Source organism: Saccopteryx leptura, chromosome 3 (assembly GCF_036850995.1).
Source record: "Saccopteryx leptura isolate mSacLep1 chromosome 3, mSacLep1_pri_phased_curated, whole genome shotgun sequence".
Taxonomy (NCBI): domain Eukaryota; kingdom Metazoa; phylum Chordata; class Mammalia; order Chiroptera; family Emballonuridae; genus Saccopteryx; species Saccopteryx leptura.
The window spans coordinates 21705899-21733437 of record NC_089505.1 but is presented as its reverse complement, the minus strand read 5'-3'; the positions used below and the strand labels follow the sequence as shown (position 1 = coordinate 21733437).

The following is a 27539-nucleotide window of genomic DNA, read 5'->3' as shown; positions in this document are numbered from 1 at the left end:
ACTTCATTAGAAGCATAATTTCAAATATGAGACATGTAAGGATGTCAGTTCCTGATGTTGAAAACGAATTTCCAAATGGTAAAATCGTGTTTATTTAACTTCTTTAACTGCAGTTGGCTGTTCTTCTTTTAAACTTAACTGGCTGTCATGTAGATGTACAATATGCTTAGTAATGCAAGATTATCTAATATTCCCTTCAGAGAAATGACATTTTGTGTACTTCATGAAAATTAAAGCATTAGTTTTGAATTATATTAGATATCTAATTTTTTTTGTCTTTTAGTACCTTGGAAAAACATAGCATAATCACTGTCTAGGAAGAATTGACTAAAATGCTTTAAGGATTATATATTTTCTTTTTTATTAATAATATCCTCAGAGACTTGGTTTTATAAAACCTTAGTTTGAACCACATGAACCATTAATTTGGTGTTTGGATTGTATAATCCACATCCCTTAATCCAACTCACAAAATGTAATTATTTGACCCTAAGGATATATTGTTAGGATACCTAGTATATTTTCATAGGAAGAAATCCAAATTACAACTAGATTTCTTTGACACTTGACAGACACTTAATACAAGTCTACTAACTGGTTCTTTCTTGTCTTGCAGGGTGATTTCAGTTTATGGTCACTTTTTATAAGCAGACTAATCATTCTTTTTCATTTGAATTAAAATTAGTATTTCAGAAGAATGTAGAAACTTTTCCCAATCAAAATAAGGAAAATTAATAAGATTTGAGGTTTGGCATGTTCAATAACAAATACAGATGTTGCAAATACTGCATGCTAATATTTTATTTATGATAAAAATAATATTAGCAGTAAGAAGTCTATTTGAATTTTAAAAATAAATATAATTATCCCTTTGGAAAGGAGACTTCTTGTTCATCCTTTTGGTTGAGCTTTTATACAGTGTTATTTTTCCTTCAATAGATTCATAATAGTACTTTCTAAAATAAAATCTTTATGTGAGTATTAATACACAGTGAGTAAATTCTGCTCATTTTTTGAATAAAAAATGAGCTAAAGGAAGCACCAGTGAGAAATTCATCACATACCTAACTATTAAAACCTGAAAAGATGCCCTGGCCAGGTAGCTCAGTTGGTTAGAGCATCATCCCAAAGTACAGTGGTTGCAGTAGTTTTGAATGCAACCAGTGGTTGCTGGTTCAATTCCCGGCCAGAGCACATATAGGAACAGCTCGATGTTCCTGTCTCTCTCTCTCTGTTTCTCTCTCTCCCTTCTTCTCTTGCTAAAAATCAATAATTTTTTTTAAAAATCTAAAAAGGTATGTATGTATTTAAAAGTTCCGGACTTTTTTTTTCTTAATCCCATCCATTAGACAACATTCATTTAAGTTGGCCATGAAATTGTACTACTTGTTGAAGTCCTAGAGAAAGACTTTATAAAGTCAAAGTCATGACCACCAACAGTACACCATAACCCCATTCAGAACATTCTAGTTCAAAAGCAAAGTCCAAAGAAATAATTGCATTCTGCTTCCAGGGAAACCAAAGCAGACAAATCAAACATTTTAGTTAGACTTGAACAGAAATCAGCAATTCAGATGTGCATCATGGTTCTAATTTGTTGTTTTGGTATGTCTCAGATTTCCACATGAAGGCCAGCCCTCGAAGTAAATTTTTATCAGAATTCTGATAATCTGTGTTTATAAGCCCATGAGATGATCATCAAAGACTTTCACCAGAATATGGGCACTATTGTGGGTTTTTGAAATAAAACAAAAAGGAAGCAAAAAGGTTTATAGTTAGTAAATAAACCAGCCCTATAAACCTTTTTGCTTCCTTTTTGTTTTATTTCAAAAACCCACAATAGTGCCCATATTCTGGTGAAACACAGATACACACACACACACACACACACACACACATATGTACCTAAATAAGTTAATATAACTTTATAGATATATAAATTAATGATTGATTTTTCTGCAAAAAATGTATAACTTTTTAAAGATACGGGAATGTTTGATCAAAATCTGTTAAAGTCAAATAATAGGGGCCTGATTTAATTTTCTGATTATAAAATCATTTATAGTAACTAAGTCTTCATGCTTTCCCCTCCATTAATAAACAGAAAAGAATGAAGAAGAAGAACAAGAAGCAAAAATGGAACTTAAACGCAGACTCAGCAGAAAGGTGATAAAACTGTAACTGTTAACAGTTGTGTGTTTTGGGATATATTTCATTTTTTTAAATGCAAGTTAGCTATCTACATGTAAATCTGATATTTAGGAATAATATTCCTGTTAGTCTGCTAATTATAGAAATTAAAATCAATGTAATGAATTATCTTTATAGTTATAATTTTATTTTAATTTTGATGTTGACAATCAAAAGTTTTGAAGTGCATTTAATGATTATGAAAATAACAATCTGTGAAAAAAATTTTAAATCCTAAGGGAATAAGAGAAAAAACTATCACATGAACTTTTTCAATTTAGAGGTATTAATATTTCATTCGGTGTTTAGTTTTTTAAAATGCTCAAGCTGCCTATGTAGTTTTGGAAACAGTAAATAAATATTGTGTTACTACCAAAGGTTTGCCACTGTTGTGTGTCAGGGCTAGGTGAGTAATTCCTTAAGTAAACTTGATCATCCAGCCTGCCTACTGCAGGGCGACCCAAATTTACAAATGGCTTAGCTCAGACAATTGTTTTCACCGTTTATGAAAATATAGATATGATTTCAGGACTACAGCTTTTTTTTTCTGTAAGTATGTATAATAATAATAATCTTTGGAAGACTTGAGCACTAGCAGAGCTTATATTTCATTATATTTCTTCATTCAGTAATTGTTCAGGTATACCTTTCACTCCTGGATAAGGCAGGCTGAGGAAAGCACGAGGTCTCTAGTAAAGTGTGCGTCCTGACCCACATTTATCTGGGTTGGCTGCAGAATCTGAGCGAAAGCATTCTAAGACAGATAGAGGCAACACTCCGTTCCAGTGAAAAAGTTAGAGACTGTACTTTAAGAGAGTTTGGGTTTGATTTTTAGTGGAAAAGATACTTGAGTCATCTCTTTTTTAACCCCTCAAAGACCCTAAATGTCAATAATGATCAAGCTGAAATAGATAGACCCTGTAAACTGAATTTCTAGAGATGGCTCTTCCATCAGTCAGCGGCCGCTAAGTTCCAGCTACAGGTACGAAGCAGCCCCTCCTCGTTGCTCCGGACTCACCCCTGACATGGATATAGTCTCCTTAATCCAGCTGGGCCCTTCCAGGAGGCAACAGAGCCTGACCTTCACTCCTGTCCCCTCGTGCCTCCCCTCTCCAGAGCTCCCTGCCATGAGTGCAGGCCAGTCCCTGTCACTGATAGCTACCCTGTCACTGGCACAGTCCTGGAAGGCAAGACATCCTGGATGGAGAATTGAAGTGGCCTTTGGTCACTTGCCTTTTGGGCAATCCCTAGAGGCAAGGGGGTTTCTCTCCCTCCGTAACCCTGTCTGTCCTGGGGATGCAGTAAGAATCTAGCAGTCTAGATCAGACAGTAACTGGGAGCATAACAAAACCACTTAGATTGTTCCTTCCTTTGTCTGATGCCTACCAGGGCTTTATGGACCTAGAGGGAGCTGAAGTTGTCATGTCTCAGCTCAGGTGGGCTCAGGGTGTGGGCCCAGGCCTTCTAAGAGTCTTTGAACACCTGCAAGGTTAGAACATTGATTGAGTTCAGCCTCTGGTTTTACTCACGAGGAAACCAAGGCCCAGAAAAGGGGATGTTTTTCATCACAAAATTATTTTTTGTGATTGTGCCTAATTTTTCCAAAAATTGAGCCTGTATCAATAAGGAACCCCTCCAAAGAGGACTTCTTAGATAGTCTGGCTATATATAGAGAATACATATATGAAGATAAAAGATACAGAAAATAGACTTCAGGGGTAAAACAGAGGCCTGGTCTACCTGTGTGACAGTCTTATGACATCACCCGACTGAGAAGGGCGTGAACCTCAATAGCAGAGAGCAGGGAATGCGTGTCGACCAGGGGACCATGATTTTTAGTCTCAGAACCGTCTCTGCCTTATTCTTGGTCTTGAAAAAGAACATAGAAAGGAAAGCCAATGCACGAAAGCCTGGGTAGATTAAGTATAACTATATATTTGAATTTGACAAAAACCACAGGAGGAATCCATGTAATTCGAAATGATTTTAAGTACTTAGGGTCCCCGTGAAGTGCACTCGTCTAGCAGGACCCCCTCCTTGTTTACTGGACCATTTCTTTATCATAACTTTGTGCATTTCTGAATGTACAGGTTTAATAAAATAGAAGCTAGGAATTTTTATGTCATTTCTAAAAGTGGCAAGGCTTTTGTCTTGATAATTCAATCCCCAAACCAGCCATTCTATCTCTGGATTTTTGTTGTATCTGTGTTGCTTCGTGTTCCCTGTGTCAGAGATGACGGGCACCTTTATCACGGTGCCAGGCAGGTTGGAGAAAATAGCATAGTGCAGACAGTTGCCAAAGATTGTGACCTAGCTAACAATGATGATTTTTATAGTCTCAAAATTAGGGCGCAATGCTTTCTAGTTCTTATTAAAAACTCCCAAGATGCTGCTGCCTTTTCTTTTCTTCTTCTATCTTTTTTTTTTTTTTTTTTTTTTTTTTTGATATCTGAAAGTGACCTTATTTAACCACAACTTTGAAGCTCTCTACAGAAAACTTGCCGCCGTGAGGCTGTGAAGGGTTTACTGAACTCGTCCTCTGTTCCTGTTCTCCTGCAGCTGAGCCTGAGACCCACAGTGGCAGAGCTGCAGGCCCGAAGGATCCTGCGGTTTAACGAGTATGTGGAGGTCACCGATTCTCCCGACTACGATCGCCGGGCAGACAAGCCCTGGGCCAGGTTGACACCTGCAGACAAGGCAAGAGCTCCGGTGGCTTTAGCCATGATTTCCCTTATTTATGATTTAATTGCTATTCTAAAAGCACCAGTATTCACATATCCCCCACACAGTCATCTTAGGAGGCTAGATATTACCATGTATCTCAATATTTTTTTTTGCCTTTATTTACTTACACCTCTTATGTGATAGATTTAGTTTTATCAAGGAAGTTTTTTCAACTAAGTCTCAGAAAAAAAAAACTACAACTCTCATGGTATCAAAAAAATACTACGTATTTGGTCTCAGTGCTATCTCTTGTTTTGTTTCAATCCTAGAAACACTTAGTTTCAGCTCAGTTACTTCCCGTTGTTGGTCCAGTCCAGCACCATTCGGGCTCCGATCCTACTACATCAGCCTACCTATTTCTGTTCCTATCTTTCAACAAAATCAGTCCCAGTTACATCTACAAGAAGAGTTGTTAGGCCTGAACTCTAGTCTTCTTTTCATAGAAGATTTAAGACTATTGCGTGTGTGTTTCACCAATTACTCTTCCTGCCTCTCATAACAATCTCAGGAAATCTCTTTCAATAGTAAGAGGAAGTAACTCTTGGAATAAAACTATGATCAGTCTTTAGTGAATTTTTTAAAATGAGTATTGCGTTTCTTTAATTGGCTGTGGTCACAACTTGCTGACGTATTTTTTTAAGCAACTAGTTCTTATAATTTCACATCACATTCGTTCCCTGTAACCGATTTATTATTACCAATTACAAACCAACACCCATAGCAAGGAGATCTGAGGCAACTATCTGGATGAGTTAGGCTTAGAAGCTCTTTTTTTTTTTTCTGGAAAGAATGGAGGACTTGAAGTAAGAAGGCCAATGCGTGAGCCCCATCTTTGTCCCTTAATGCCCATTTGATCTAGCAAGTCACTTGATCTCCGTGTCATCATCTGTGAGATGAAAGTGTTGAAACAATGTTCGAGGCTATCAACTGCTTTGTAACAAACCACCCCAGAACGTGATGACTTAAAGCAACCATTTCATTTTGCTCAAAATGTTGTGAGTTAGGACTTCAGGAAGGGCTGAGCTCAGCATTTTGTTTCCGATCCACATGGCATCCGGTAAGGTGGTGCCTGGCGTTCGTTACAGAGATGGCTTCTCCTGTCCTCACCTTGTTGCTCCATGGCCTCTCTCTGTATCCACATGCCACCGTATCCTCTGCTTGGACCTTGGCTTTCTCACAGTGTGCTTACCTGAGGGTTGGCACATTTTTTTACATGGCAGGTGGCTTGCAAGAAGAAGGAAACAAAAGATGCTAGGCCAGTTAAGGGCTAATTCCTGAGTGGCACAGCCTCACCTCTGCTGTCGTTCTGTTGACCAAAGCAGTTACAGGTCTCACCCAGATCCAAGGCTGGAGAGACAGACTCCACCTCTCGATGAGGGAATGGCGAGGTCACATTGCAGATGAGGATGTGGGATACGCCAATAAATATTGAATTGGCTGTCTATGCATGTGGTCATAAGTGAATTGTAAGTGTTACTAATATAAAGAATGTATAGCACATAATTTACAATTAAAAATAAACTACATAATACTCTTTTTGTAGATTCTCCATCCCAATTGATTCGCAAAGAATGCTTTCATTGATTTTTGCCAGACACTGATCGGTAGCCAGCCTACTATTGAGAACAAGGACCTTGCCTTATTTGTCTTTGAGGCTTCTTCAGTGACACCTCCTTGCACACAGTAGACTCTGTACCAGTGAAAATGGAAGAACTGTTATTCACAAACAAAAATGTAATTCAGTTTTTGAAATATCACAATAATGACATTTTATTGAGCACTTAGAATATACAAAGTGCTCTCAAAAGTATCCTCTTAATTAAGTCGCATAATATTGTGAGGAATTCTCATCCCCGTTTTTCAGATGAGAAAACAAGTTTTGGAGCAAAATAACTTGCTAAGGGCCACACGGCTACTGAAGGTGTAGGTAAGACTAGAAGTCACAATTTCTGATATCGTGGGGACTACTGCCCACTTCCTCCAATGCAACTTTAACAATCAGAGGGGAAATGTCAAATGAGCATAGAGACAGGATTCTATGTCACTGTTCACATTAAAATACTGCCTTTCAAGGGAGACCTTTTTTGATAGTTGTTCATTGGCAACCAGTATGGGACTATCTTTACCATTTCCGTTCCTGGTTCTAGGTGCCCAGTTTTATAGTGATTAAAAATAAGTATTGTCACTGTGGATCTCACTTCTGCAGCGATGTGGGTAGCCTTAGCACAGGCAACTCAGGCCCACAAGAACCTCTCTGCTTGCTTCGTCGCTTCGGAAAATCAGTAGCGAGAATTACTTTTCAAAATAAAAAACTATCCCTGCAAGCATTTCCCAGCCGCAGGCCCCCCATAGAAGCTGCAGGGGCTGAGGAATATATTTGAGGAGAGTTAAGCAATCTGTGAAAACAGGATTTAAATACCACATTGCAAGGGGTGTGAGAGAAGAATGTGTCTATTGCAGAATGACAGTGATGGGAGAAAGCCAGAGAGAGGCCTCAGGGCTTGCTCTGTCGTTCTCTCACTGCAAATTAGATTTTCTTATCTGTCAGTGAAGTCATTTTCCGCGGTTCGTAATGTCATTCCACGTTTTGGCTGAAGAGTCCATTTCTCATAGAGATGGTGGAGCTGTTCTTATAAGTCCTGAAATTTAGATGAGGAAACACTCTTTGTCGAGCAGTTAGGACATAAGCGTAAGTACGAAGTTGAAACCCCAAACCCTCCGTGATCCAGCCACTGCTGTTAATCGGCAGCTCATGTTACCATTATGAGGATCTCTGCTTTTCACTCTGAAGGACAGAACCATCTCTTCGAACCCCAGCATTCACGTGGCATGGATTCTGTGTTTGTTAAATAGTAATAGCATTCTATTTGGTATTTTCTTGAAGTGGCTTTTAAGTGCTGTGCTGAAACTTTTCATTCCCATTGTCTTACCTCTCAGTACTAGAGAATAAACAGCAACTGCCTCCCCAAGAGCCCTGAGGTAGCTCTGACTGGAGCCATGTCACTATGTGTGGTATTAAATGCAGAACTTGCACAGGGAAATGACATTGTTTCTCAGAAAACTCATGACCTGCGGTATCCTTGTGATCATCAAGGGTGGAGGATGTGTGCAACCCATATAGATCAGACCCCAAGATGAGTTTAGGAAGGGCCCCCTTCCTCTATCTGGTCAATGACACTCTAAAGAATCTATCCTGGTTTCAGTTTAGGTATAGTATGACATTACATTTATCATACCTTTACCTAGTAGAAATAAGAAATCTCTTTCTCCAAGTTATTTTTATTTTTTATAATCTGTGTTTGTATTTTTAATTTTTTTATTTTTCTTAAGTGAGAAGTGGCGAGGCAGAGAGACAGACTCCCACATGCGCCCAACTGGGATCCACCCGGCAAGCCCACTAGGGGGTGATGCTCTGCCCATCTGGGACCATTGCTGTGTTGCAACTGGAGTCATTTTAGCATCTGAGGCAGAGGCCATGGAGCCATCCTCAGCGCCCAGGCCAACTTTGCTCCAGTGGAGCCTTGGCTGCAGGAGGGGAAGAGAGAGAGAGAAAGAGATAAAGAAGAAGGGGAAGGGTGGAGAAGCAGATGGGCGCTTCTCCTGTGTGCCCTGAGCGGGAATCGAACCTGGGACATCTACACATTTAGATGACATTCTACCACTGATTTAACTGGCCAGGGCCTTCCAAGTTTTTTTTTTAATGGTCTGCTTTGTTGATACAGTATATGCTGAGGAAATATGTGATCTAAATAACAATTCTGGGTTTTTTTCCTATTTAGGCAGCCATAAGGAAAGAACTAAATGAATTTAAAAGCACAGAAATGGAAGTTCACGAAGAGAGTCGACAGTTTACAAGGTAAGTAGATGGAATTCAGTTTAACACATTAAAAACAATTAAGATGATAAATTTCATGTTACATGTATTTTATCACAGTTTATTTTTTAAAAAATATAGTTTAGCATAATGCCATCTAATGAACAGTTCTAAAATGAAGTATTTTCTTTTTCTTTCAAAGACCTTTGAACCATTCTGAAGGGCTACATTTTGGTCTCTTTTTAGTTCTCTTTTCTGGGCCAGAAGACAAGCCCCAGTATCACTGACTCCTCTTTTGAAGGACTCAGTTTAAGCTTTCTGCCCAGAGCAGATGCCGCTGAGAGCTGGTGTGGACACATGGGTGTCCGCCTTGGACTTACAGTGGACCTGCCTTAGAGAGGATGGAAACTCGGTTTTCAGAATATGTAACTGAAACTAGGAACCCAGTTTTCCCTGGTGCCACGGGAGCTGCCTCTAATCCTCCCGTCTTCCCTCCCAGCCTGCTGCAGTTTTATCAGCCCGGAGTGATCGTGTTGTCTGGTCCCCACAGCTCACGCGTGCTCTGTATGTTTCTGTCTCACAAGTTGACATGCTTTGTTTTATATAACAGGTGTGCTCCTAAAGATGTGCATGCCAGTCAGACCTTTAAATACTGGAATTGTTTAAAAAGCTTCCTGAGACAGATGATTACACAAAGCACTCTTTGTGGAAAGTATGGACTGATCCCCTAGGCCATAAACAGCCTCCGGAGGGCAGCCATACCTCACGGTGCCACTGTTGCTGTCCTGCTCCTGTTGGCGGTGGCGTTCCATGTTGGGAAGCGTGTCACATGGTAACAGCGCTGTTGGCGGTGGTGTTCCATGTTGGGAAGCGTGTCACATGGTAACAGCGCTGTTTCTGTGCTGTTCCTGTTGGCGGTGGCGTTCCATGTTGGGAAGCGTGTCACGTGGTAACAGCGCTGTTTCCGTCCTGCTCCTGTTGGCGGTGGCGTTCCATGTTGGGAAGCGTGTCACATGGTAACAGCGCTGTTGGCGGTGGTGTTCCATGTTGGGAAGCGTGTCACATGGTAACAGCGCTGTTTCTGTGCTGTTCCTGTTGGCGGTGGCGTTCCATGTTGGGAAGCGTGTCACGTGGTAACAGCGCTGTTTCCGTCCTGCTCCTGTTGGCGGTGGCGTTCCATGTTGGGAAGCGTGTCACATGGTAACAGCGCTGTTGGCGGTGGCGTTCCATGTTGGGAAGCGTGTCACATGGTAACAGCGCTGTTTCTGTGCTGTTCCTGTTGGCGGTGGCGTTCCATGTTGGGAAGCGTGTCACGTGGTAACAGCGCTGTTTCCGTCCTGCTCCTGTTGGCGGTGGTGTTCCATGTTGGAATGCATGACATATGGTAACAGTAAGGTTTACTAGCAGAGCTCTTCCCTGAAATGTGTGTGTGTGTGTGTGTGTGTGTGTGACAGAGAGAGAGAGAGAGAGAGAGAGAGAGAGAGAGAGAGAGAGAGAGAGAGAAGGGGGAGGGGGAGGGGTGGAGAAGCCAATGGTCGCTTCTTCTGTGTGCCCTGACCAGGAGTCAAACCTGGGACTTTCACACACTGGGCTGACACTACCGCTAAGCCAACCAGCCAGTGGCTAAATAATTAAAAATTTTAAATGCCATTTTCCTTATGGAAAATAAGTGTTTATACCAAAAAATGGTCCTTTCTTTTCTTTTGTATACTGTAAACAAGTAAAAAGGAAACAGGATGCAGGGAGAGGAGAAGGTCATTTTTTATATATGTATTTTTAATGTGAAAAAATAATGTAGTCTAAATCGGCATTTAAACAGTAGGAAAATTTAACAAGTGAATGAAAACTTCCTTTACTCCCTTCCCAATTGCATCCCTATTTTCACTGGCAACCACTGATTATGAAGTTTGATGTTGATCCTTCTAGACATCTTTCTGTTTATTAACAAATGTGTGTGTGTGTGTCTGTGTGTGTGTGCATGCACATCTGCATATATGTACACCTCAGTCACATACATCTAGAAAATATTTCCATGTTAGTATATATCTCATTTATGTGAATGACTCTCTGGTAGTTTATATGTAATAAACCATAAACTATTGAACATTCTGTTGATAGATGTTTATGGAATTTTAGGTTTTTTTTTAGTAGAACAATGCTGTCTTGACTTTCTTTAAAAATGTATCTTTGGGTGCACAAACCAATACTTCTGTGTTAGTCCCATAAGTGGATTTTCTAGGTTACTGGATATATATTTTTACGTTTTGAGGGATACTGTCTGGGCGGAAAGAGATGTAGGAGGGGAGAGGGAGAGGTGATGATGCACAGAGACTTGACTTGGGGTGGTGAACACACAGTATAGTGTATAGATGATATTTTGTAGAAATGTGCACCTGAAACCTGTAGAATTTTGTTAACCAGTGTCACCCCAATAAATTCAATAAAAAGAAAAAAGAAGGATACTATTCTGTGACCTACGGTGTATGAGCATGCCTGGTCTGTTCACCCTCATCAGCATTTGGGGGTGACAGTGGTGGTGAGGAGTCTATAGTCTGAAGAATGAACATTAATGTCCTATTTCACTGAATTCTGTGGGGTTAGGCATCTTTACGTACCTTTATTAACCATTTATTTTTTATTCTTTGTCTTGGCCAGTTTTCCTTTGGGTTGTTGATCTTTTTCTTATAGATTTGTAGAAACTAAGGTATTGTGGATATTCATTCTTTACTACAAATCACAATACCCCCCCCCCCAGCTTATTGCTAGCATTTTAACATTCTTATGGTCTTTTGTTTAAATGTTTGCACATTTGAATTTGTATTGCTATTTTGTGTCCTATAGAGGAAGGCTAAGATTATAAAAGTATTACCTTTAATTTTTATATGTGCTTTTTTTTTTTTTTTTTTTTTACACTTTGATCTTTTATCAATTGGGCATTTATTTGGGTGTGTGATTCGGGATTGTAAACTAACTTTATTTTGTTTTGAAACAATAATCAATTGTCCCGCTGCCACTTATTTCCCCTCAGTGTGAAATTCTTTTAGTATACGCACAGGTTAGTTTCCTGGTTCTCTCCTGTGCTCTATTGAGTTATTGTATGTCCTTGCATTGTGTCACGCTGTGTAATTAGAATAGGTTTGCAGTATATTTTTATATCTGGTAGGGTGTTTTCTCACCTTAAAAATTCTATTGACTATTTTTCTTTACTCAGTCATCTTCAGAAATTTAGAGTATGCTTGCTGTATTCCATAAAATAGTATACTAATAACTTCATTTTTTTAAGTGGAAGGAGGGAAGATAGAGAGACTCCCACATGCACCCTGACTGGATCTACCTGGCAACCCCATCTAGGGCTGATGCCTTCAACTGATCTATTTTTTAGCACCTGAGGCTGAGGCTTAGACCAGCCCAACTGTCCTCAGCACCTAGGGCTACATTCGAACCAATCAAGCCGCTGGCTGCGGGAGGGGAGGAAGGAGAGAACAGGGAGGAAGGACACAATGGGGAGAGGGAGGCAGAGAGAAGCAGACGGTCACTTCTTCTGTGTGCCCTGGCCGGGAATCTAAACCAGGATGCCCATACACTGGACTGACACTCTATCCACTGAACCAGCCTGCCAGGGCCAGTAACTTTCATTGTTTAAGTAAATATTGATAGATGCAAATGGGGATGACCTGCATTTCAAAAGAAAATTATTCACCTTTTTTTTTTTTTTTGGTAATAGCTGATATCAAGGGTAAGCTTTAAAAGTTTTCCAAAAAATGTATTGATTAACACTCTTTCAAATGTCTTTCCAGATAAGGAGAAATTAAATATTCATATCACAAAGATAAATATGCCTTGCTTAAGTATTCTTAAGAACTTGGCAGTAAAGCAAATGTCTACTGCAGTTTTTCCATTAATTTAGATTACATTATTAAACTTGCATTCCAGCACAGAAATATTTTGGCTCTGAGACTTAAAAAAAATTATGCTTTTGATTTTCAAATTATTTTCAGTATTTCTTATTTATATTGAATTTATTTGGGTGACATTGGTCAATAACATTATACATTTTAGGGGTGAAATTCTATAATATATATCACCTGTACATTATTGTATTGTGTTCACCACCCCAAGTCAAGTCTCCTTCCATCACCATTTATCCTTCCTCAACCCTCTCCTACCTCCCCTCACCCCCTTTCTCAGTATTTCTTTTAGGAGGAAAATACCTGGGTAAACACCGTCGTGTCTAATCCAAATAATACAAATATACAATAATGTTTTTCATTTAGAAAATTGCTGATGTAGAGGAGAGTGGTGCTCTTAGTAGCAGCCACTCTTGGAGGGGATAAACATGCTGTTGATCATTACCTAGCCTCTCAAATGCAACCTAGATACAGAGCAACTCGCTTATTAGCTCTTCTTATTAGCGTCAGACATTATCTCCTTATATCAAATAAGCTTTTCCTCTACGACCTAAATCTATTATCTCCCAGGGCATTTGGAGGTGTTAAAAGGGTTGAGAGAGCCCCGCTTCTTCTGCCTAGGCACCTATTTATCCAGAGATAATCTCCCACACAGTGATGTGTCGGTCAACACCGGAATGACCAGTTCACATCTAGCGTTTCTTTTGCTTCTGTGGCTCTGAATAGAGATACGAAAAGCTGATTAATTATATTGGTTGCCTCTGGGAAGGGGAATTGGGTGACTAGGAGCAGGCATGGGAGGCTTCCCTTTTCAAACATAAGAATATATTATCTAGTAAAAAAAAATTTAAAAGAAAAGGAAACGGTCTATTCCTTACTCTTTCTGTAAATGGGAATTTCATCATGATTACTCTTCTTGAATAATGTGCTGGTACTAATAATATTAATTGTGACACTCTTGCTATTGGTGTACCAAGAGGATACCTTGGAAACCCCCATCATGAATACATTCTGGGACATGCTTGATCTGTAGCAGTGAAGAATTATCGTGATCAACTCTTTCACCTAATTCCCCAAGTTTCTGCCAGTATTGTGTGGGTGGCTATCTAGAATTGGAATGCATTCCACGGCCATAGAACAAGGGGGAGGACCCGAGGGGCCCTGCGGGGAGTTATCCTGAGGCCTGACAGGTACCGAGCTCTAACTCGGGTCCCTTAGAACACGTGCTGCTCCTTGGCCACATCCTGTATTTTCTCCGAGCAGCCGCTGCCCACGCGCACCACTGGTCAGACTCCCAAAGACCATTTGAAGGGCCATTGTGTTCTGGAAGGAGCTTACCACGGTACAGAAGAGCCTCTTCCCTTCCTGTAGCAAATGGAATTTTTACAATTTAAAACAGTTCTCTAAACTATAAAGGCAGATTGTATGAAAGCTCACATTTGATCTAAAAACTAAATTTTAAAATGGTTACAGCTCATTATTAAGATTATGGGTAATTGTATTTTTCTTCTGGAAATTGTTTTCCAATACGTGTCAATGTGTATCAGAGGGTATTATCTTTTTTAAAAAAATGTTGAGTTTTTTAAAAAAATAAAAATAAAAAATGTTGAGTTTTGTAAATAAAAACTTTTTTAGAGTGTGCAATGGAGTACTCAGATTAAGGGATATTATGAAAGACTCATAGTATCATTGAGTTGATGCTCTTAGAATGAAATGGGCCTCATGGGATCATTGGCCTAATGTTAAGTGGAACAATCAGGAGACTGATTCAATGTATATATAGCAGTGTCTCGTTTAAAATTCAGATGCATGGAAAAAAATTAAGAATGGCGCCAGAAACTCTTAACGGTTTGTTGTAGAATGGGACTATATTTTTTTCTTTTCTCTACTTTTCAAGTTTTCTTAGTGTGACTTTGTTGAGGTGTGTGTGTGTGTGTGTGTGTGTGTGTGTATTTAAAGTGATTATCTCACTCACTCTATGTATGCCATCTTGTGATATTACTATCTTATGTGGGTTTACAGATAAAGTAAACCACTTTTATAGCTTCTAGATATACTTATCGAAATGTGACCTGGAAGAAAAGACACATGGGACCGAAATTAAAATTAAGGGCCCTGCACAGAGGAAGGAGCAGGCTGCTTCAGCAATGGGGCTTTCTTGCATGGGCGCTCCATTTCCTTGCTACCTGGACAGAAACATGGCATTGCAGAATGCTACTGTGACCACCAGAGCCGAAATCATGGCTCAGCATCTGAAGTAATAAAATCCCACCCCACCTGTGGTCTTGTTTTCTCTGGTGGAGCAAGGAGCTGGGGTTTAGAAGAGCCTCCTCATTTGTTTAACATAAGTGTGTGTGCCAGGATCATTTAAACCCCTTTAAATACAGGGGAAACGAATTATTCGGCATTTCTGTGTATAACAAATAGGGAAGTATCAGAAAGTTCTTATTTTACAATTGTGAATAATTTTATATTATCTGCATGAATTTACAGAAGTCCATTTTTTAAAGTAAACTATGGAGGAACCCAATGGAAAAGAATTATCTTTTTTTTATGGAAAAGAATTATTTTTTCCTGAATTCCATGACTTTTTACTTCCTCTCAGCAGTATGGAAATCAGAAAAATGCATCTCAATTTTAACGAGGAGAGAATATATAGATAGCTTCACATTTGAGTCTCTGGAAAGTTCAGGGGATAAAAGAGCAGCTGGGAAAACTTAAGTGTCCCCAGGGCACAGTAAATGTATTTATTACTCCTTCAACTTGAAGCCTAAAACCAAACTGTCATTCTGTCAGCTAGGCAGACTTTTCAGGAGGTAAAGCTGAATTTGAATTTCTTGTGCTTCAAAATGAATGCCAAGCATTGAGCAGTAAAAAACTTAGGAACGATTTGCATTTTCAGTACATCCGACACAAAATTTTAGAGCCAAATGTGGAGATAAGATGCCTAATTTAAACAGGATATAAATGCCCTTTTCTGATTGGATAGTGTGAGAAAATTCCAATTTGTTTTTCTGTTTTGTTTTTACCAGATCTGGGCAGCCCACAGGAAGGAGAGGTTCCTTTTCCGACCCGGGCTTTGTCCGATGTTATTACATTCACCCTGTTAGTGGGTTCTCCTTCCCCTCTTAGCCGGCCCTTGAAGCAGTACTGATGGCCTGTGATCTTGCACGCAATCCAGACTGCGGGACTCACTCTCTGATGGGATCCATGGGCAAACAGTGGCTACAGAAAAAAGCAAAAAAAAAACCTTATAAGGTCCTGCCAATTTTTAGAAATTAAAAACAGGACACTTTCCAGTAAAATGCTGGGCTTTAGAAGGCTCTAAATCTCTTCTGGTCCAGGGACTGCCCACTTTGTTACCTGGCCGGTTTTTCCATTTACCTTCTCCATCCCACAGACAAAAGCTCTCATGTCATGTTTCCCCAAACTTGTCCTTTGAATCCAGGACCAAATGAAGATCAAGACACTTTGGAGTGGAGAGGGCCAAAAGAACTGCTAAGTTAGAGGCATTTGTCATTCCTGGGAAGGCTGAGCCTGCCAGAGAGGCGTCCTGGGAGCTCACAGTATAAGGATGCCGCGGGGACAGTGCCCCTATGTGTGCTGACAGGGCCCCCAGGGCTCCTGCCCCATCGTGTGGTGTGGGCAGTGCTGTGCTTCCTGCATGGAAGAAGGGGGTGCCGCTTGTTTCATACCCAACAACGTCACTGGCTTGCTTTTCTACTCATTGCCAGAAATGTGGGGGGGGGGGCTCATTCTCATCTTGTCTTTGTGGCAAAAGGCAGATTTTTGAGGCAACTGTACCAATCCAAATGTAGCTTAGGGATGTGGAACCAGACTTCTCTCTGGTCAAACAGAAAACTGACTGACAGATGTAGAGATTCAACTGATCACCTTTTTCCATTCCGTTCTACCCCACAGGGCACCAGAAAGCCCCTTTGAATGAAAGTATGGATGAAGGCATGTTTTGATCTCACTGTCTAGTGAAGGTTAGGAATGCTGACTGAAGCCTGCCAGCTTTACTTATCAGCTCTCTACCTGGGGTACATGACTTAGCATTCCTGTGCCTCAGTTTCCACATCTGTCTTAAGGGAAGACAGGAATACCTACCTCATAGGGTTGTTTTCAGGAATAAACTATAATATATGGATAGCACGTGAACTTGTGCTAGGCACATAGAAACATTAGAAAAAAATCACTATCATTGTAATCATTATCTGCCTCTCACATTTTATATTAAAAAAAAATGTTTAAGAGGTTTCCAGTTGCTCTTTTGTAATATTTGTATAAAATTTTTATATTTTTTTCTCCAGGTTATAGTTGACTTCCTAAAGAGCATAATGGGATGTCCAATCAGATGAGTAATCATAAGTTAGCATGCATTTAATTAGTATAATTAATTTTAGGGGCCTCATATTTGGATGTTTTGGTTGTATAGAATTATTCATAATACAAAGAGTTATCAGTTAATTTTTAAATGCCCCTGGATATATGTATTCAGTTGTTTATGTGTTCCACAAATATTTATTGAGCCCCCTCTCTGCTCTGGACCCTCGGAAGTTAGAACAAATCAGATAAGGTCCTCGCTCACAGGTCCTCCCTCTCACGTGGTTATCGTCCACTAAGGACGACAAACCGTTAACAAGCAGTAAGTAAGTAGGATCATACCAGATTGTGTTTAGTCCCGTGAAGAAAGTGTGACAGGACAAAGGTGGGTATAGACAAGATGGCCAAGACAGGGGTCTCTCGAGGAAATAAGAGTTATTCCGTGATTTAAATGACAACAGGGAGCCATCAGCACTCTTGGAAAAGAGGGAGACTTCCAGCCTCCAAGGAACAGGGAACTGAGGTACAGGGAAGAGCTGGGGCAAAGGGTCAGAGGTGGGAAAGAATTCCATATGATCAGAGGGCAGAAAGAAGACCCTAGTGACCGAAATAGTAACGTTATCTCTGTTGAACAAATGTAGGGCATCCAAGTTCGCACACCTGCCCAGGGTCATGGTTGGGGTAGAGTTAAGAATTGAATGGACACATTTCTACTTTCACTATATGTTTGGGAAAGCTTGGAATATCTTATTTTTATTTTGACTTTTGGAAAGTCAAATATGCACAAATGATGTAACAACCCCTGTGCATCCCTCGCTCAGTTGCTCCAGTGAGCAGTGTATAGCCAGTCTTATTTCACTTGTTCTTATGCATGAGCACAAAAGTGGGGCACATGATTGGGACATGGGGTATTTTGGGAGTAGTGATGGCGATATATCTAGAAACATGGGTTGGGCCCCAGCCTGCAAGGCCTCAATCACTACTCTAAGGTATTTAAATCTTAGTTTATAGGGAAGAGAGAACAATGATATCAACAAAGAACTGGAGTAGTTGGATGAATGTTTATGATGGTAATGCTAGTGACTGTGTGAAGCATAGATTTCATCTCCCAATCTATGGATCTGGACGGGGAAATGAATTAGGGCGACTGGTTTACCAGGGCAGATGCACATCAGATTACAGAAGTCAAGTAAAATGTTGAATAGAGTTGCATAGATGTGGACTCACAGATGTAGACTGAAGAGGTAAATCAGATAAGGCCTTATGGAGAAAATGGCTTTGGACGCTGATCTTGAATATGAAAACATTGATGGAAAATGAAGGGAAGGGACTCCAGTGTTAGGGAACAGCATGTTCAAAGCACACTCTACACAATCACAGGGAATATTCAGGAACCCGCATGGAGGGATGTGAAGCCAACTAGCTAGCTGGCATGCTGTTAAAATAGTGCCAGCAAGAGGTGGTGAGGGCTTCGATGAAGTCAACGCAGGCAGTCAGGCAGAATTGGGCAATAATGGGAAACGGGGGGGTGAAGGAGAGAATTGAGTCGCAAATTGGAGGTTTTAGACTAAACGTACTTTAAATGGCAGACCATTTAACAAGAGAGCAAGTGCAAACGCTGGTTTACAAGAAAAGGTCATTTGTAGAGTTGTGCACGTGCTTAGTATGTTGCCTGTGGAACATTTGGAAGGCGATTCCTAGCAGGCATTTGGATATTTAGGTGTAGAAAGTAAGTCTGGAGCCCTCAGTGGGAGGTGATGAGAGGCTGAAGCTAATGAAATAGTGACTATTTGTTGCTCTTTTTCCCTGTATAACTACAAACCAGGTGTAACTGAAATCTTTGTGAAACATCTCTCTCTGCTCAATAAAGGTTAGAATATGGTCCTCAAGGATAGTGATGTTTTGTGTATTGGTTGCTCTGTATCCCGGATGACATAACCAGCGTCTTTTGTACAGAGGCTGTGTCTGCCTTCCAACATCTCATTTACAGCCCTATTCTGTTATGACAGTAATTTATAACAGTAATTCAGTTGGGGGATGTCTAGAGCCGCCTCTAATTACAGACATTACTGCTCCTTATTCAGCTCACTGAATGCAGACTGTGCTTCTGTACCACAGACTCAAGAGTTTTCCTTTTCTCATTTCAGGTTTCATCGTCCGTAATGAGCTGTGAGATGCTTTGGAAACAGACTGATCATCTTGGGGGAAGCCTCGCTTCCTGAACACCTGATATTGCACTGGGTTTTGGTTGTGTGTGTTTCCGTCGAACTTGTGGTGAAGGAAGCGTGTGGAAAGTGCTCCCCACCTGTACAGTCCAGATGTGGCCAACAAGCAAAGGGGCGGGTGTAGCGACCCTGCTGTCCAGCATGTGTATTGGTGGTAAGGGACACAGTGGTCACCGCAGTTACTCTTCATCAGGGGTTTTAATCAAAGAAGATGGGCAGTAGACAATCACTGGCTCCCTGTTACCAGAAAGCCAAATTTTAGAGTGCGGGTTTTAAAAAACAATGGAATGGAATGGCTGGGTACTTGAAAGGAGTGGGGATTAAAAAGCAGAAAGAAAGAAAATAATTTCATTACGTTAATGAAGAAAAGAGAAAATTGAAGCATAAATGTATTTTTGAAGTAGGCTTTTGATAGCTGAGACCTTGTTAAGGGATTTGGGGATCTAATCGCCCAGTGTGGATTTCTTAGCTACCTGACCCTAGAAGAATATTCTTTCACCATCATGCTGGTATAGTATAGTACCATTATTTTATGTCGTGCCAGTGAATCCAATTGCCATAATGAAGTCTACGTGTTTTCATGCATCTTTTTCTTAAATGCAAGATGCTTTGATGGACTCTTAAGAAGCATGCTTACCCAAATTCTGTTGCATGCTTTTAGTAGCATAGTGTACACACTTTACTTTTGTTTTATGCTCCTTACCTAATGTACCAACCTTCCACAAGGGCAACAGGACTGGGAATAAAGGCATATGTGATGTGATCCTATTAACCTGTAGTGTAGCAAGCTTTAGAAATAAATCTTTTGGCCTTTACTTAGCTTGATTACCTCCAAAGTTGAAACAACCATGCTTGATCTAAGAAAGGTAATATCGTCAATCACATCTTTTTTAAAAAATTTGAGTCCAAAATTAAAGCTTAAGCAAAAGGCAGGTGTCTGCCAGCAGTTGGCTTGGATCGGGACTGCAGAGGACTACTTATTTTCAGTGCTGCATTGAGTTGGATTGCTGCTATTAAAAAGATAAAGTACATGGATCAAAAAAAAAAAATAACAAAAATAACCCAGAGACATAAAAGAACACAGAAAATTTTTGCTAAGGCAAGAGTGAGGATAATCTAATTTTGTGTTTTAAGAGTCTACAGATTGCATCCATAAATAGAACATGGACTTTCAGTGCAAAAAAGAAGTGACTTTAAAGTTATGGACGGTTTCCCTATGAGCCTACAGTCAGTGTTGTTTACATTAATACACCCTCGATTGTCACCCTGCGATTTTCCATGGAGACGCAAGCACAGCCTGGCTTCTCCCATATAGAAATACCACCTTGCATTTAGTTGGTTTTTCATCCTTTTTATCCCCTTTTATTAAAAAAAAAAACTTGGTTTGTATAATACGATCTAAATAGACATTCTCAGAACGTAGACTAGAATTTTCTGAAATGATTCTGGTTCATAATATGGAAGACTGTCATTTTCAATTTCAACCAAAAAAAAAAAGTTTCATCTGGTAGATAAATTTGGATTTTGCCACTTACTGATATTTTAAAGAACTACTTGAAATTGGATGATTTTATTTAAAAGTAAAAAAAAAAAAAAAATGGCCCCAATTAGTTTATTACAAAAACCCAGGACCATTCATAACTAAGAAGAGTGACCAGCATTATTGCATCTCTTGTATTCGGCCATGTGCATTAATGAAATAAATGTAGATTTCCACACTGGCATGGGATAAAAGCATATTTTTGTTCCAAAAAAAAAAAATGTTTCTACACGCCCAAGTGTTTTTCTCTGGCTGAGTTTTTGTCCATTTCATAGGGTTTAGATCCAGCCATAGACATTACCTATGTTCTCATTTCTTGCTGAAGTCATCCTCTTCCTTATAATATTTTATCATTTTATTGTCTTGGGAAAAATACCAAGGAATGTAATGTATTTTAATTTTCCATCCTTATGATTTTGAACATTGTTTTTCTTTCTAATCACAAGGCTTCGCCTCCATAGAAATGGTAAATATAAGACATCACCATTTTATCACTCAATAAACAGGTCATACAAAGCCCTGGTTTGGTTGATAAAAGAACAGTTTTCCCTCTCTAGTGGTGCATACGATGCAATGTTTTATTCCCCGCAATGAGGCGAACCAGTACAAAAATGAGAATCTAGTGCCTCGATATATTGTTTTTCTTGTTTGATAGGTCAGATTTATGAACTACCCACACTTTTTCATCATACTAATTTACATGCTTAGAGAAAAGTTTAAAAGAGACAAGTTTAATAGTCAAAAAAATAACTGCTGCTAGTCTAATATTTAAGAATCAGAACCACCAGTTACTTCATTAGATTGATTCTTTAAATAAAAAGCTGTGGAAAGAGTCGAAGGGTTGTGGAGTAAGCGATATTTGCAGAGTAGGCTCTATTTTAATAACTAATTCTGAAAGGCACAAACACTGCGTTTCACCCCAGCAGCCCATACATGGGTCTTTTAATTGGTAGCACTGAAAGCTCAGGAAGGTGTAACCCCGCCCCAATATAATTATGCCTCAGCCTGAGCATTTCTGCAATCTCAGCGTTTCTAAAATCCAACCAATAAGCTGTTCTTCTATAAAGTAAAAGGTGTGTTTGAATCACGTTGTTGTAACACAGCTCCAGGTTTTCCCCTATATAAAGCACAACTTTAGGCCAACATAAAGGGAGCGTATGGGTTTTCTTGAGTCTCTAAGGTATGATTAAGGAAAACAACAAATCTATCTCCAGGAAGGTGCCTGGCAGGAAAGCACTAGAAAGACTCTAAGTGGCCATTCCCATCTTTCTTAAAATGGAGAAAAGAAACATTAACATTAAGGTAGTAAGAAAATGCTATGGGTTTTATCAGCATCTTCAAGGTCATTACCAATCTGTCTGACAAAATTAGATCTCTGGTGAGCAGCATTAATTTAAGGCAATCCTGCCCAATAATTTCCTATGTATGTGAAATGTCTTGTATTTTTTATGATTGATGTAGTTCACTCTTATGTTAATGCTTTAAATTATTTAAATGAAACTATAGTATTCAGAAAACCATTTGGGGTATTTCAGTAACTCTTAAATGGAAAAAAAGGCAAAATCATCTTTCTTTCTTATTTACCCAGAAAAACCAACTTTCTGGTTTCATTTTTATGTCTTTTATTATTAATGATTTTTCACTTATCTTTTTCTAATGTTAATAAATATATTCTGTAAGTAGAAAGCTCTGAAATTTAAGTGAAAATGTATTTAAGGATGTAGAGTAATTGAATACACTCTTCAAAAATAATCCAGTATTGAAAATGAGATATAAGTCCTTAAAACCCATGATTCGGGATTTACACCCTTACAATTCAGTGCTGCACTGGCACTTATAAATAAATAAATAAATAAATAAATAAATAAATAAATAAATAAATAAAGTAGCTTACACTTAAAAGAGAAAAATTTGCATTACTATCACCTATGAGTGCCATACTTTAACACGTAACAAGCCTTGTATTTATACTTAATGGCATCAGACAAACACAGCTTTCAAAAATTATGCTGTATTCATAATAGAAAAAGGCAGTCTTGTCTACTGCATCATAGTATGCCCACAGTTAAATAGGGAAGGTTTCTTTTCTTCCTTTCTTGCTCAGAATTTTCTTCAGTCTGTTATTTTTAAAGTGGTCCCAGCAGCACATTTCACACAGAGTAAGAAATCTTTCAAAGCAGGTGAGAGGGAATTGAACTAGTACCAGATATATACATTTATATCATTTGATATAATGTATGTAGCAATTATAATGTAGTATGGTAGCTCATGCATCCTTAAATTCCAATCATTTTTGTAAGTCTAACCCTGCTAGTAAAAGTATATGCTCTGAAACAAAAATTAATCATTTTCACATCATTAGAGTATGCTGTGAACACTGAGAGGGACCACTTAGATGTAATTTATTACAAAGTTGTCTCTTGGCCTCTTGAAATAGTTAATCTTCCACTATTGACTATTTGCTCTCTACTTACGAGTGGGCTATATCACTTAATTTTAGTTGACAAAGCGGAATGAACTCCTAGAACTGAAATATGTCTTAGAGGGGAAAAGTAATCATCAAATTAATAGGCACATCTTTCTAAAAGAAAGCACATCTCCAGATAGTTCAAACCCAAGTTTCAAAGAGGAAGTTGGGGCTCTACTATAATTTGGCAGTGACCAAAGGGTGGTGGGAGCAAAGGTAGAGTACCTCCAAACCATTCTCTCTCTCTCTCTTTTATTTTTATTTTTTGTAATCATTAAAGCTTTAGCTCTTTGTGGAAATGTGAACCACCATTAGTATTTTTTAAAAACAACAGAAACATTGTCCACTTAAGCTTTTTCAAAGATAGGGTCATCCCAAATTAACGTATCTCACTGTATATGCTGTAAGATTTCTGGCAAAAAAAAAAGGGGGTGGTGAGGAGAGGACCCAATGACAATTATTCCTACTGAAAGCCAACTCTCTGGGCAAGGGTCATTTTTAGCTATGCTAGGATTTCCTGCACTCACACACATACAAAAAGTCATTTTGCTTGTTGGATTGCTAGCACCGCTGTGCATATGAGCAAAGCACTGAGGATCGATGTTTCTCAATGGGGGTGCTGTTGGCATTTGTAGCTGGGCGATTCTTTGTTGTACAGAAATGTCCCACATGTGGTAAGCTGTTTACTCTCTCAGGCTCCTGCTGATTAAATACCAGTAGCATGCCCAGTCGTTGTGAAAACCATTCATAAAAACCTCTCCCCCATGTTCAGATGCACTCCAAGGAGGACAGTGCACCTCCCTTGAGTCCCACTGTCTACTGCAGTTTAGGGCACACAGCTGAAAGCACCTATCTCAAAGCATGGTCTCGGCTGCCTTGCACTTCTTTGGGCCCTGAATCATTTCCGTCCCCCTTCATTTTTCAAACCTTCTGCTTCAGTGCAGCTGTAACTTGCCGGTTAAAGCTTCAGGGAGGAAGTTGGTACTGGGCAACCAGGGCAGTTCTCAAGGGCATGTTCACTTGGGTAGTCCCTGTATGTACCTACAGGAGAGATTTCACAGGAAGCTACTTTTTCATGTTTTGACCTCACAACTTGACTTCAGAACTACACTGTTGCTCATAATCTTTGTCAATATCATGAGCATCATCGCATGGCTTAATCACAAACATGATGGCTGACGATCCACATAAGCAAAACCTGTGGTCCATGAACGTCACCGGTAGATTTTACCTGGGAAGCGGCATCCCGATGAGTTCCCAATCACCTGTTTATCCTATTGAAGAAGCTTTTAATCCACATGCAGATCTTTGAATTCCCCCTGTGTAAATAGAGTCATGTGATTCAACTTTTCTAAGATTTGTGATTATTGAATTAGGAAGGAAATGTGGATTGTGTGTATATTGTTTATACTTCAGTGCTGATCATGCCCAAAACAGGATGAGTTTTACCTAGGTGAAACATTATTACACTATACTACCAATCCCTAAATATACTTACTCTCTTTGTTGCTTTTTATCACTAAACCTGAATGGTACATGTGTCTTGAAATGATTTGGATGAATTGTGGCTAATAGAATGGATTTTAGCCACTCTAATTTTTTAAATACTCAAATTTCTAAAAATCTTTTTTGAGAAAGAGCAACTCCGAGTTGATAAAGGTGGTTATGTTGTGAACTTCTAGATGGTGCTTAAGAATTCATATTTTATTGAATACCAGTATTTTTTTTTTTAAGTATAAAAATGAAGGGAGTAAATGAGGCAGAATGCCACTCCACCCTCAGGTCAATTTTATGGTATGTTTAAATGCCAATAATATTTGTGCCACTTGCCAATTTGGGGGGGGGCTTTTCCCTTACGGAATGCCTTTGTTATAGTTTGACTATACCATTATGTCACTTACAGAGCCTCCACAAGGAGAAGTCACCATTGCGATGCTAACTAGGGTTCAAAAACAATCTGCATGAAGCTAGGGTCAAACCACTTTCATTACTTAAAATATAGGCACTAATATTTTTATATATTTTTAAATATTCTTTCTGTGGCTTAGAAATGTGCCAATATGTTCACAACATTCTCCACTGATTTCACCAGATTTAGTACCTACCAAAAACTCAAGCTAGTCATTTTTTTTTGTCTGTGTAATAATCGTTTTTAAATATAGAACTATATTTGTTCTTTTGTTATTTGAGACTTTGGTTAAAGTGAGAAGGATGCTAAGCTGCGATCACTATCAGACTGACTGATTCCTGATTTCCAGTGAGTGATCTAACCCTATACTGCACAGGTATACTATCTGTGAGTGTAAATAACTGGAACTGTACACCAATTAACATGACAGTTTCTCTTTTGTTGTTGTTGTTCTTGATCTGTACTGTATTATATTAGTATGTGGGTATAAATATCTACAACTATACACACATATGTATATGTATTCCACTATTGTAACCTGAAAGAAAGACAATGTATTATCTTTTTTATTCTGTACTGGTGTTTGTGTTATTTAAAAAGCAAAATTATGCTCTATTTAGTTGTATAATATTATAGGATACCTTGCTGTGCACAATTCCAAGTGCCTTAGAACATTGTTTAGCTTTCTTAAGTACATAAAAATGCATATATGTATAAAATTGGGAAGAGTTACCTCAATAAAATCATTGGGAAATCCCCAGCTTTAGTTTGTGCCAATTTCTTTTGTAGTCAGTGCTCGGTCTTTCTAATTCAAAGCTCACAGAGTGCTCACCTGTAAACAAGAATAAAGCAGCTTTTCTTTTTCTTTCTTTTTTTTTAATTCAGTGAGAGGAGGGAACACAGGCTCCCACATGCGCCCCAACTGGGATCCACCTGGCAAGCCCATTAGGGGGTGATGCTCTGCCCATCTGAGGTGTTACTCCATTGCTTAGCAACTGAGCTCTTTTTAGCACCTGAGGTGGAGGCCATGAAGCCATAATCAGCACCCGGGGCAAACTAGCTCCAATCAAGCCATGGCTGCAGGAAGAGAAGAGAGAGAAAGAGAGAGAAAAGCGAGGAGAGGGGTGGAGAAGCAGATGGGCACTTCTCCTGTGTGCCCTGACCAGGAATTGAACCCAGGACTTCCATACGCCAGGCTGACGCTCTACCACTGAGCTAAAGCAGTTTTTCCAATGGCCTGTTATTTCAACTCTGCCTAACTGAATTTTTTGTTTAAGGCCTTGAGATTTGTATTTTTATTTAAAATATCTAAGAATTACTGCTTTAAATGGCCACTTACAGTATATGTTTTAAACTTGTCTGTATATTTGAAGATATTTGTTATTGATGTTTTTATTGACATGTACAAAAATAAAAGGTCATCCCTTTAGACTTTATAGTATAGAAAATGAACAAACTTCCTCATTATACTTACTATTTAATGTATTATAAGCAAGGAGAGAGGTTGGGAACATATTTTGACCAGCAGAGGAATTGGAATATACTTTTCATGTGCTTCAGCAGTGGTTACAAATGGCCACTTATTCTCCCTCAACTCCAGGGCAGGGGCAAAGGTATGAGGGGGAAGTTAAAATGCAATTTGTGTACCATTATTCTAGACAGAAGACGTATGACGAGAAGATTAGGACCAAAAATTTTAAAAGTGCGTTTGAAAAACTGGCCCCATGTATGCTATTAAAAATTGGTGGCACATCCCTAAGGCAGGTGTAGTGGTTCAACTACTTTCAATTTCTGTTCACACTACGCAGGTTCCACATTGAAACATGACTTTCTAAAACCCAGTGGAGAAAGAAGTGGACAATGTTTTCATTTCCCACAGTACTTGGATGGCATGGGAGTTACTGTGATTGAATACTTCACTGGACCTCAACTCAGACGTCTACACAGAGTTTCTGTTACTGCACTGCTGTCCACAGACAAGCCCTGCTCGGTTTACGAGTTTCAAACTCGTTGCCCTTTAAAAGATGGTTGCTATCATGGACACATAAAATTCTAGAGAAAGGCTAAGAACCTAAAGTTTCCATGAAGTTTTTTGCTCCTTTGCTTAAAAACAGGTATCATTTCTAGAGATTTTAAGGTGAAAAGAATTTGTTAGGTACTATCTCTTCCTAATTAGACAAATATTTTAGGGAGGAGAGAATTGACAAATCGAAGGATTTGTTCCTGGATGGACTTTAACTTTGCTTGGCCCAAGTCAGACAATCTGGAGTAAAGAGTGCTCAACCCTGGGAAGAACTTGCCTCTAAATTGTTCAGCAAGGCATACTCAGCAGTTCAAACTCAAGCCCTAAATCGTCTTTCCCCGCTGTCATTATAAGTTTGTCATGTCTTTAGGTCAGTCCCTGATTACCCCTGAAATCTTGGTTATTACTTCCCT

The 27539-nt window shown here is 39.2% G+C and overlaps 1 protein-coding gene across 4 annotated transcripts in view; it reads left to right on the top strand.

Annotated features, from left to right (window-relative positions):
• The window catches only part of PHACTR2 (phosphatase and actin regulator 2), a 245767-nt gene extending 223154 nt beyond the window's left edge, over positions 1 to 22613 (top strand). For all 4 annotated transcript variants that reach the window (XM_066373084.1, XM_066373081.1, XM_066373083.1 and 1 more), the window contains 4 exons: positions 2105 to 2166; positions 4750 to 4887; positions 8694 to 8770; positions 19110 to 22613. In XM_066373084.1, the coding sequence (XP_066229181.1) occupies positions 2105 to 2166; positions 4750 to 4887; positions 8694 to 8770; positions 19110 to 19125 (293 nt within the window). In that variant the 3' untranslated portion in view covers positions 19126 to 22613. The remainder of the gene's footprint in view (positions 1 to 2104; positions 2167 to 4749; positions 4888 to 8693; positions 8771 to 19109) is intronic.
• The last annotated feature ends 4926 nt before the right edge of the window (positions 22614 to 27539 follow it).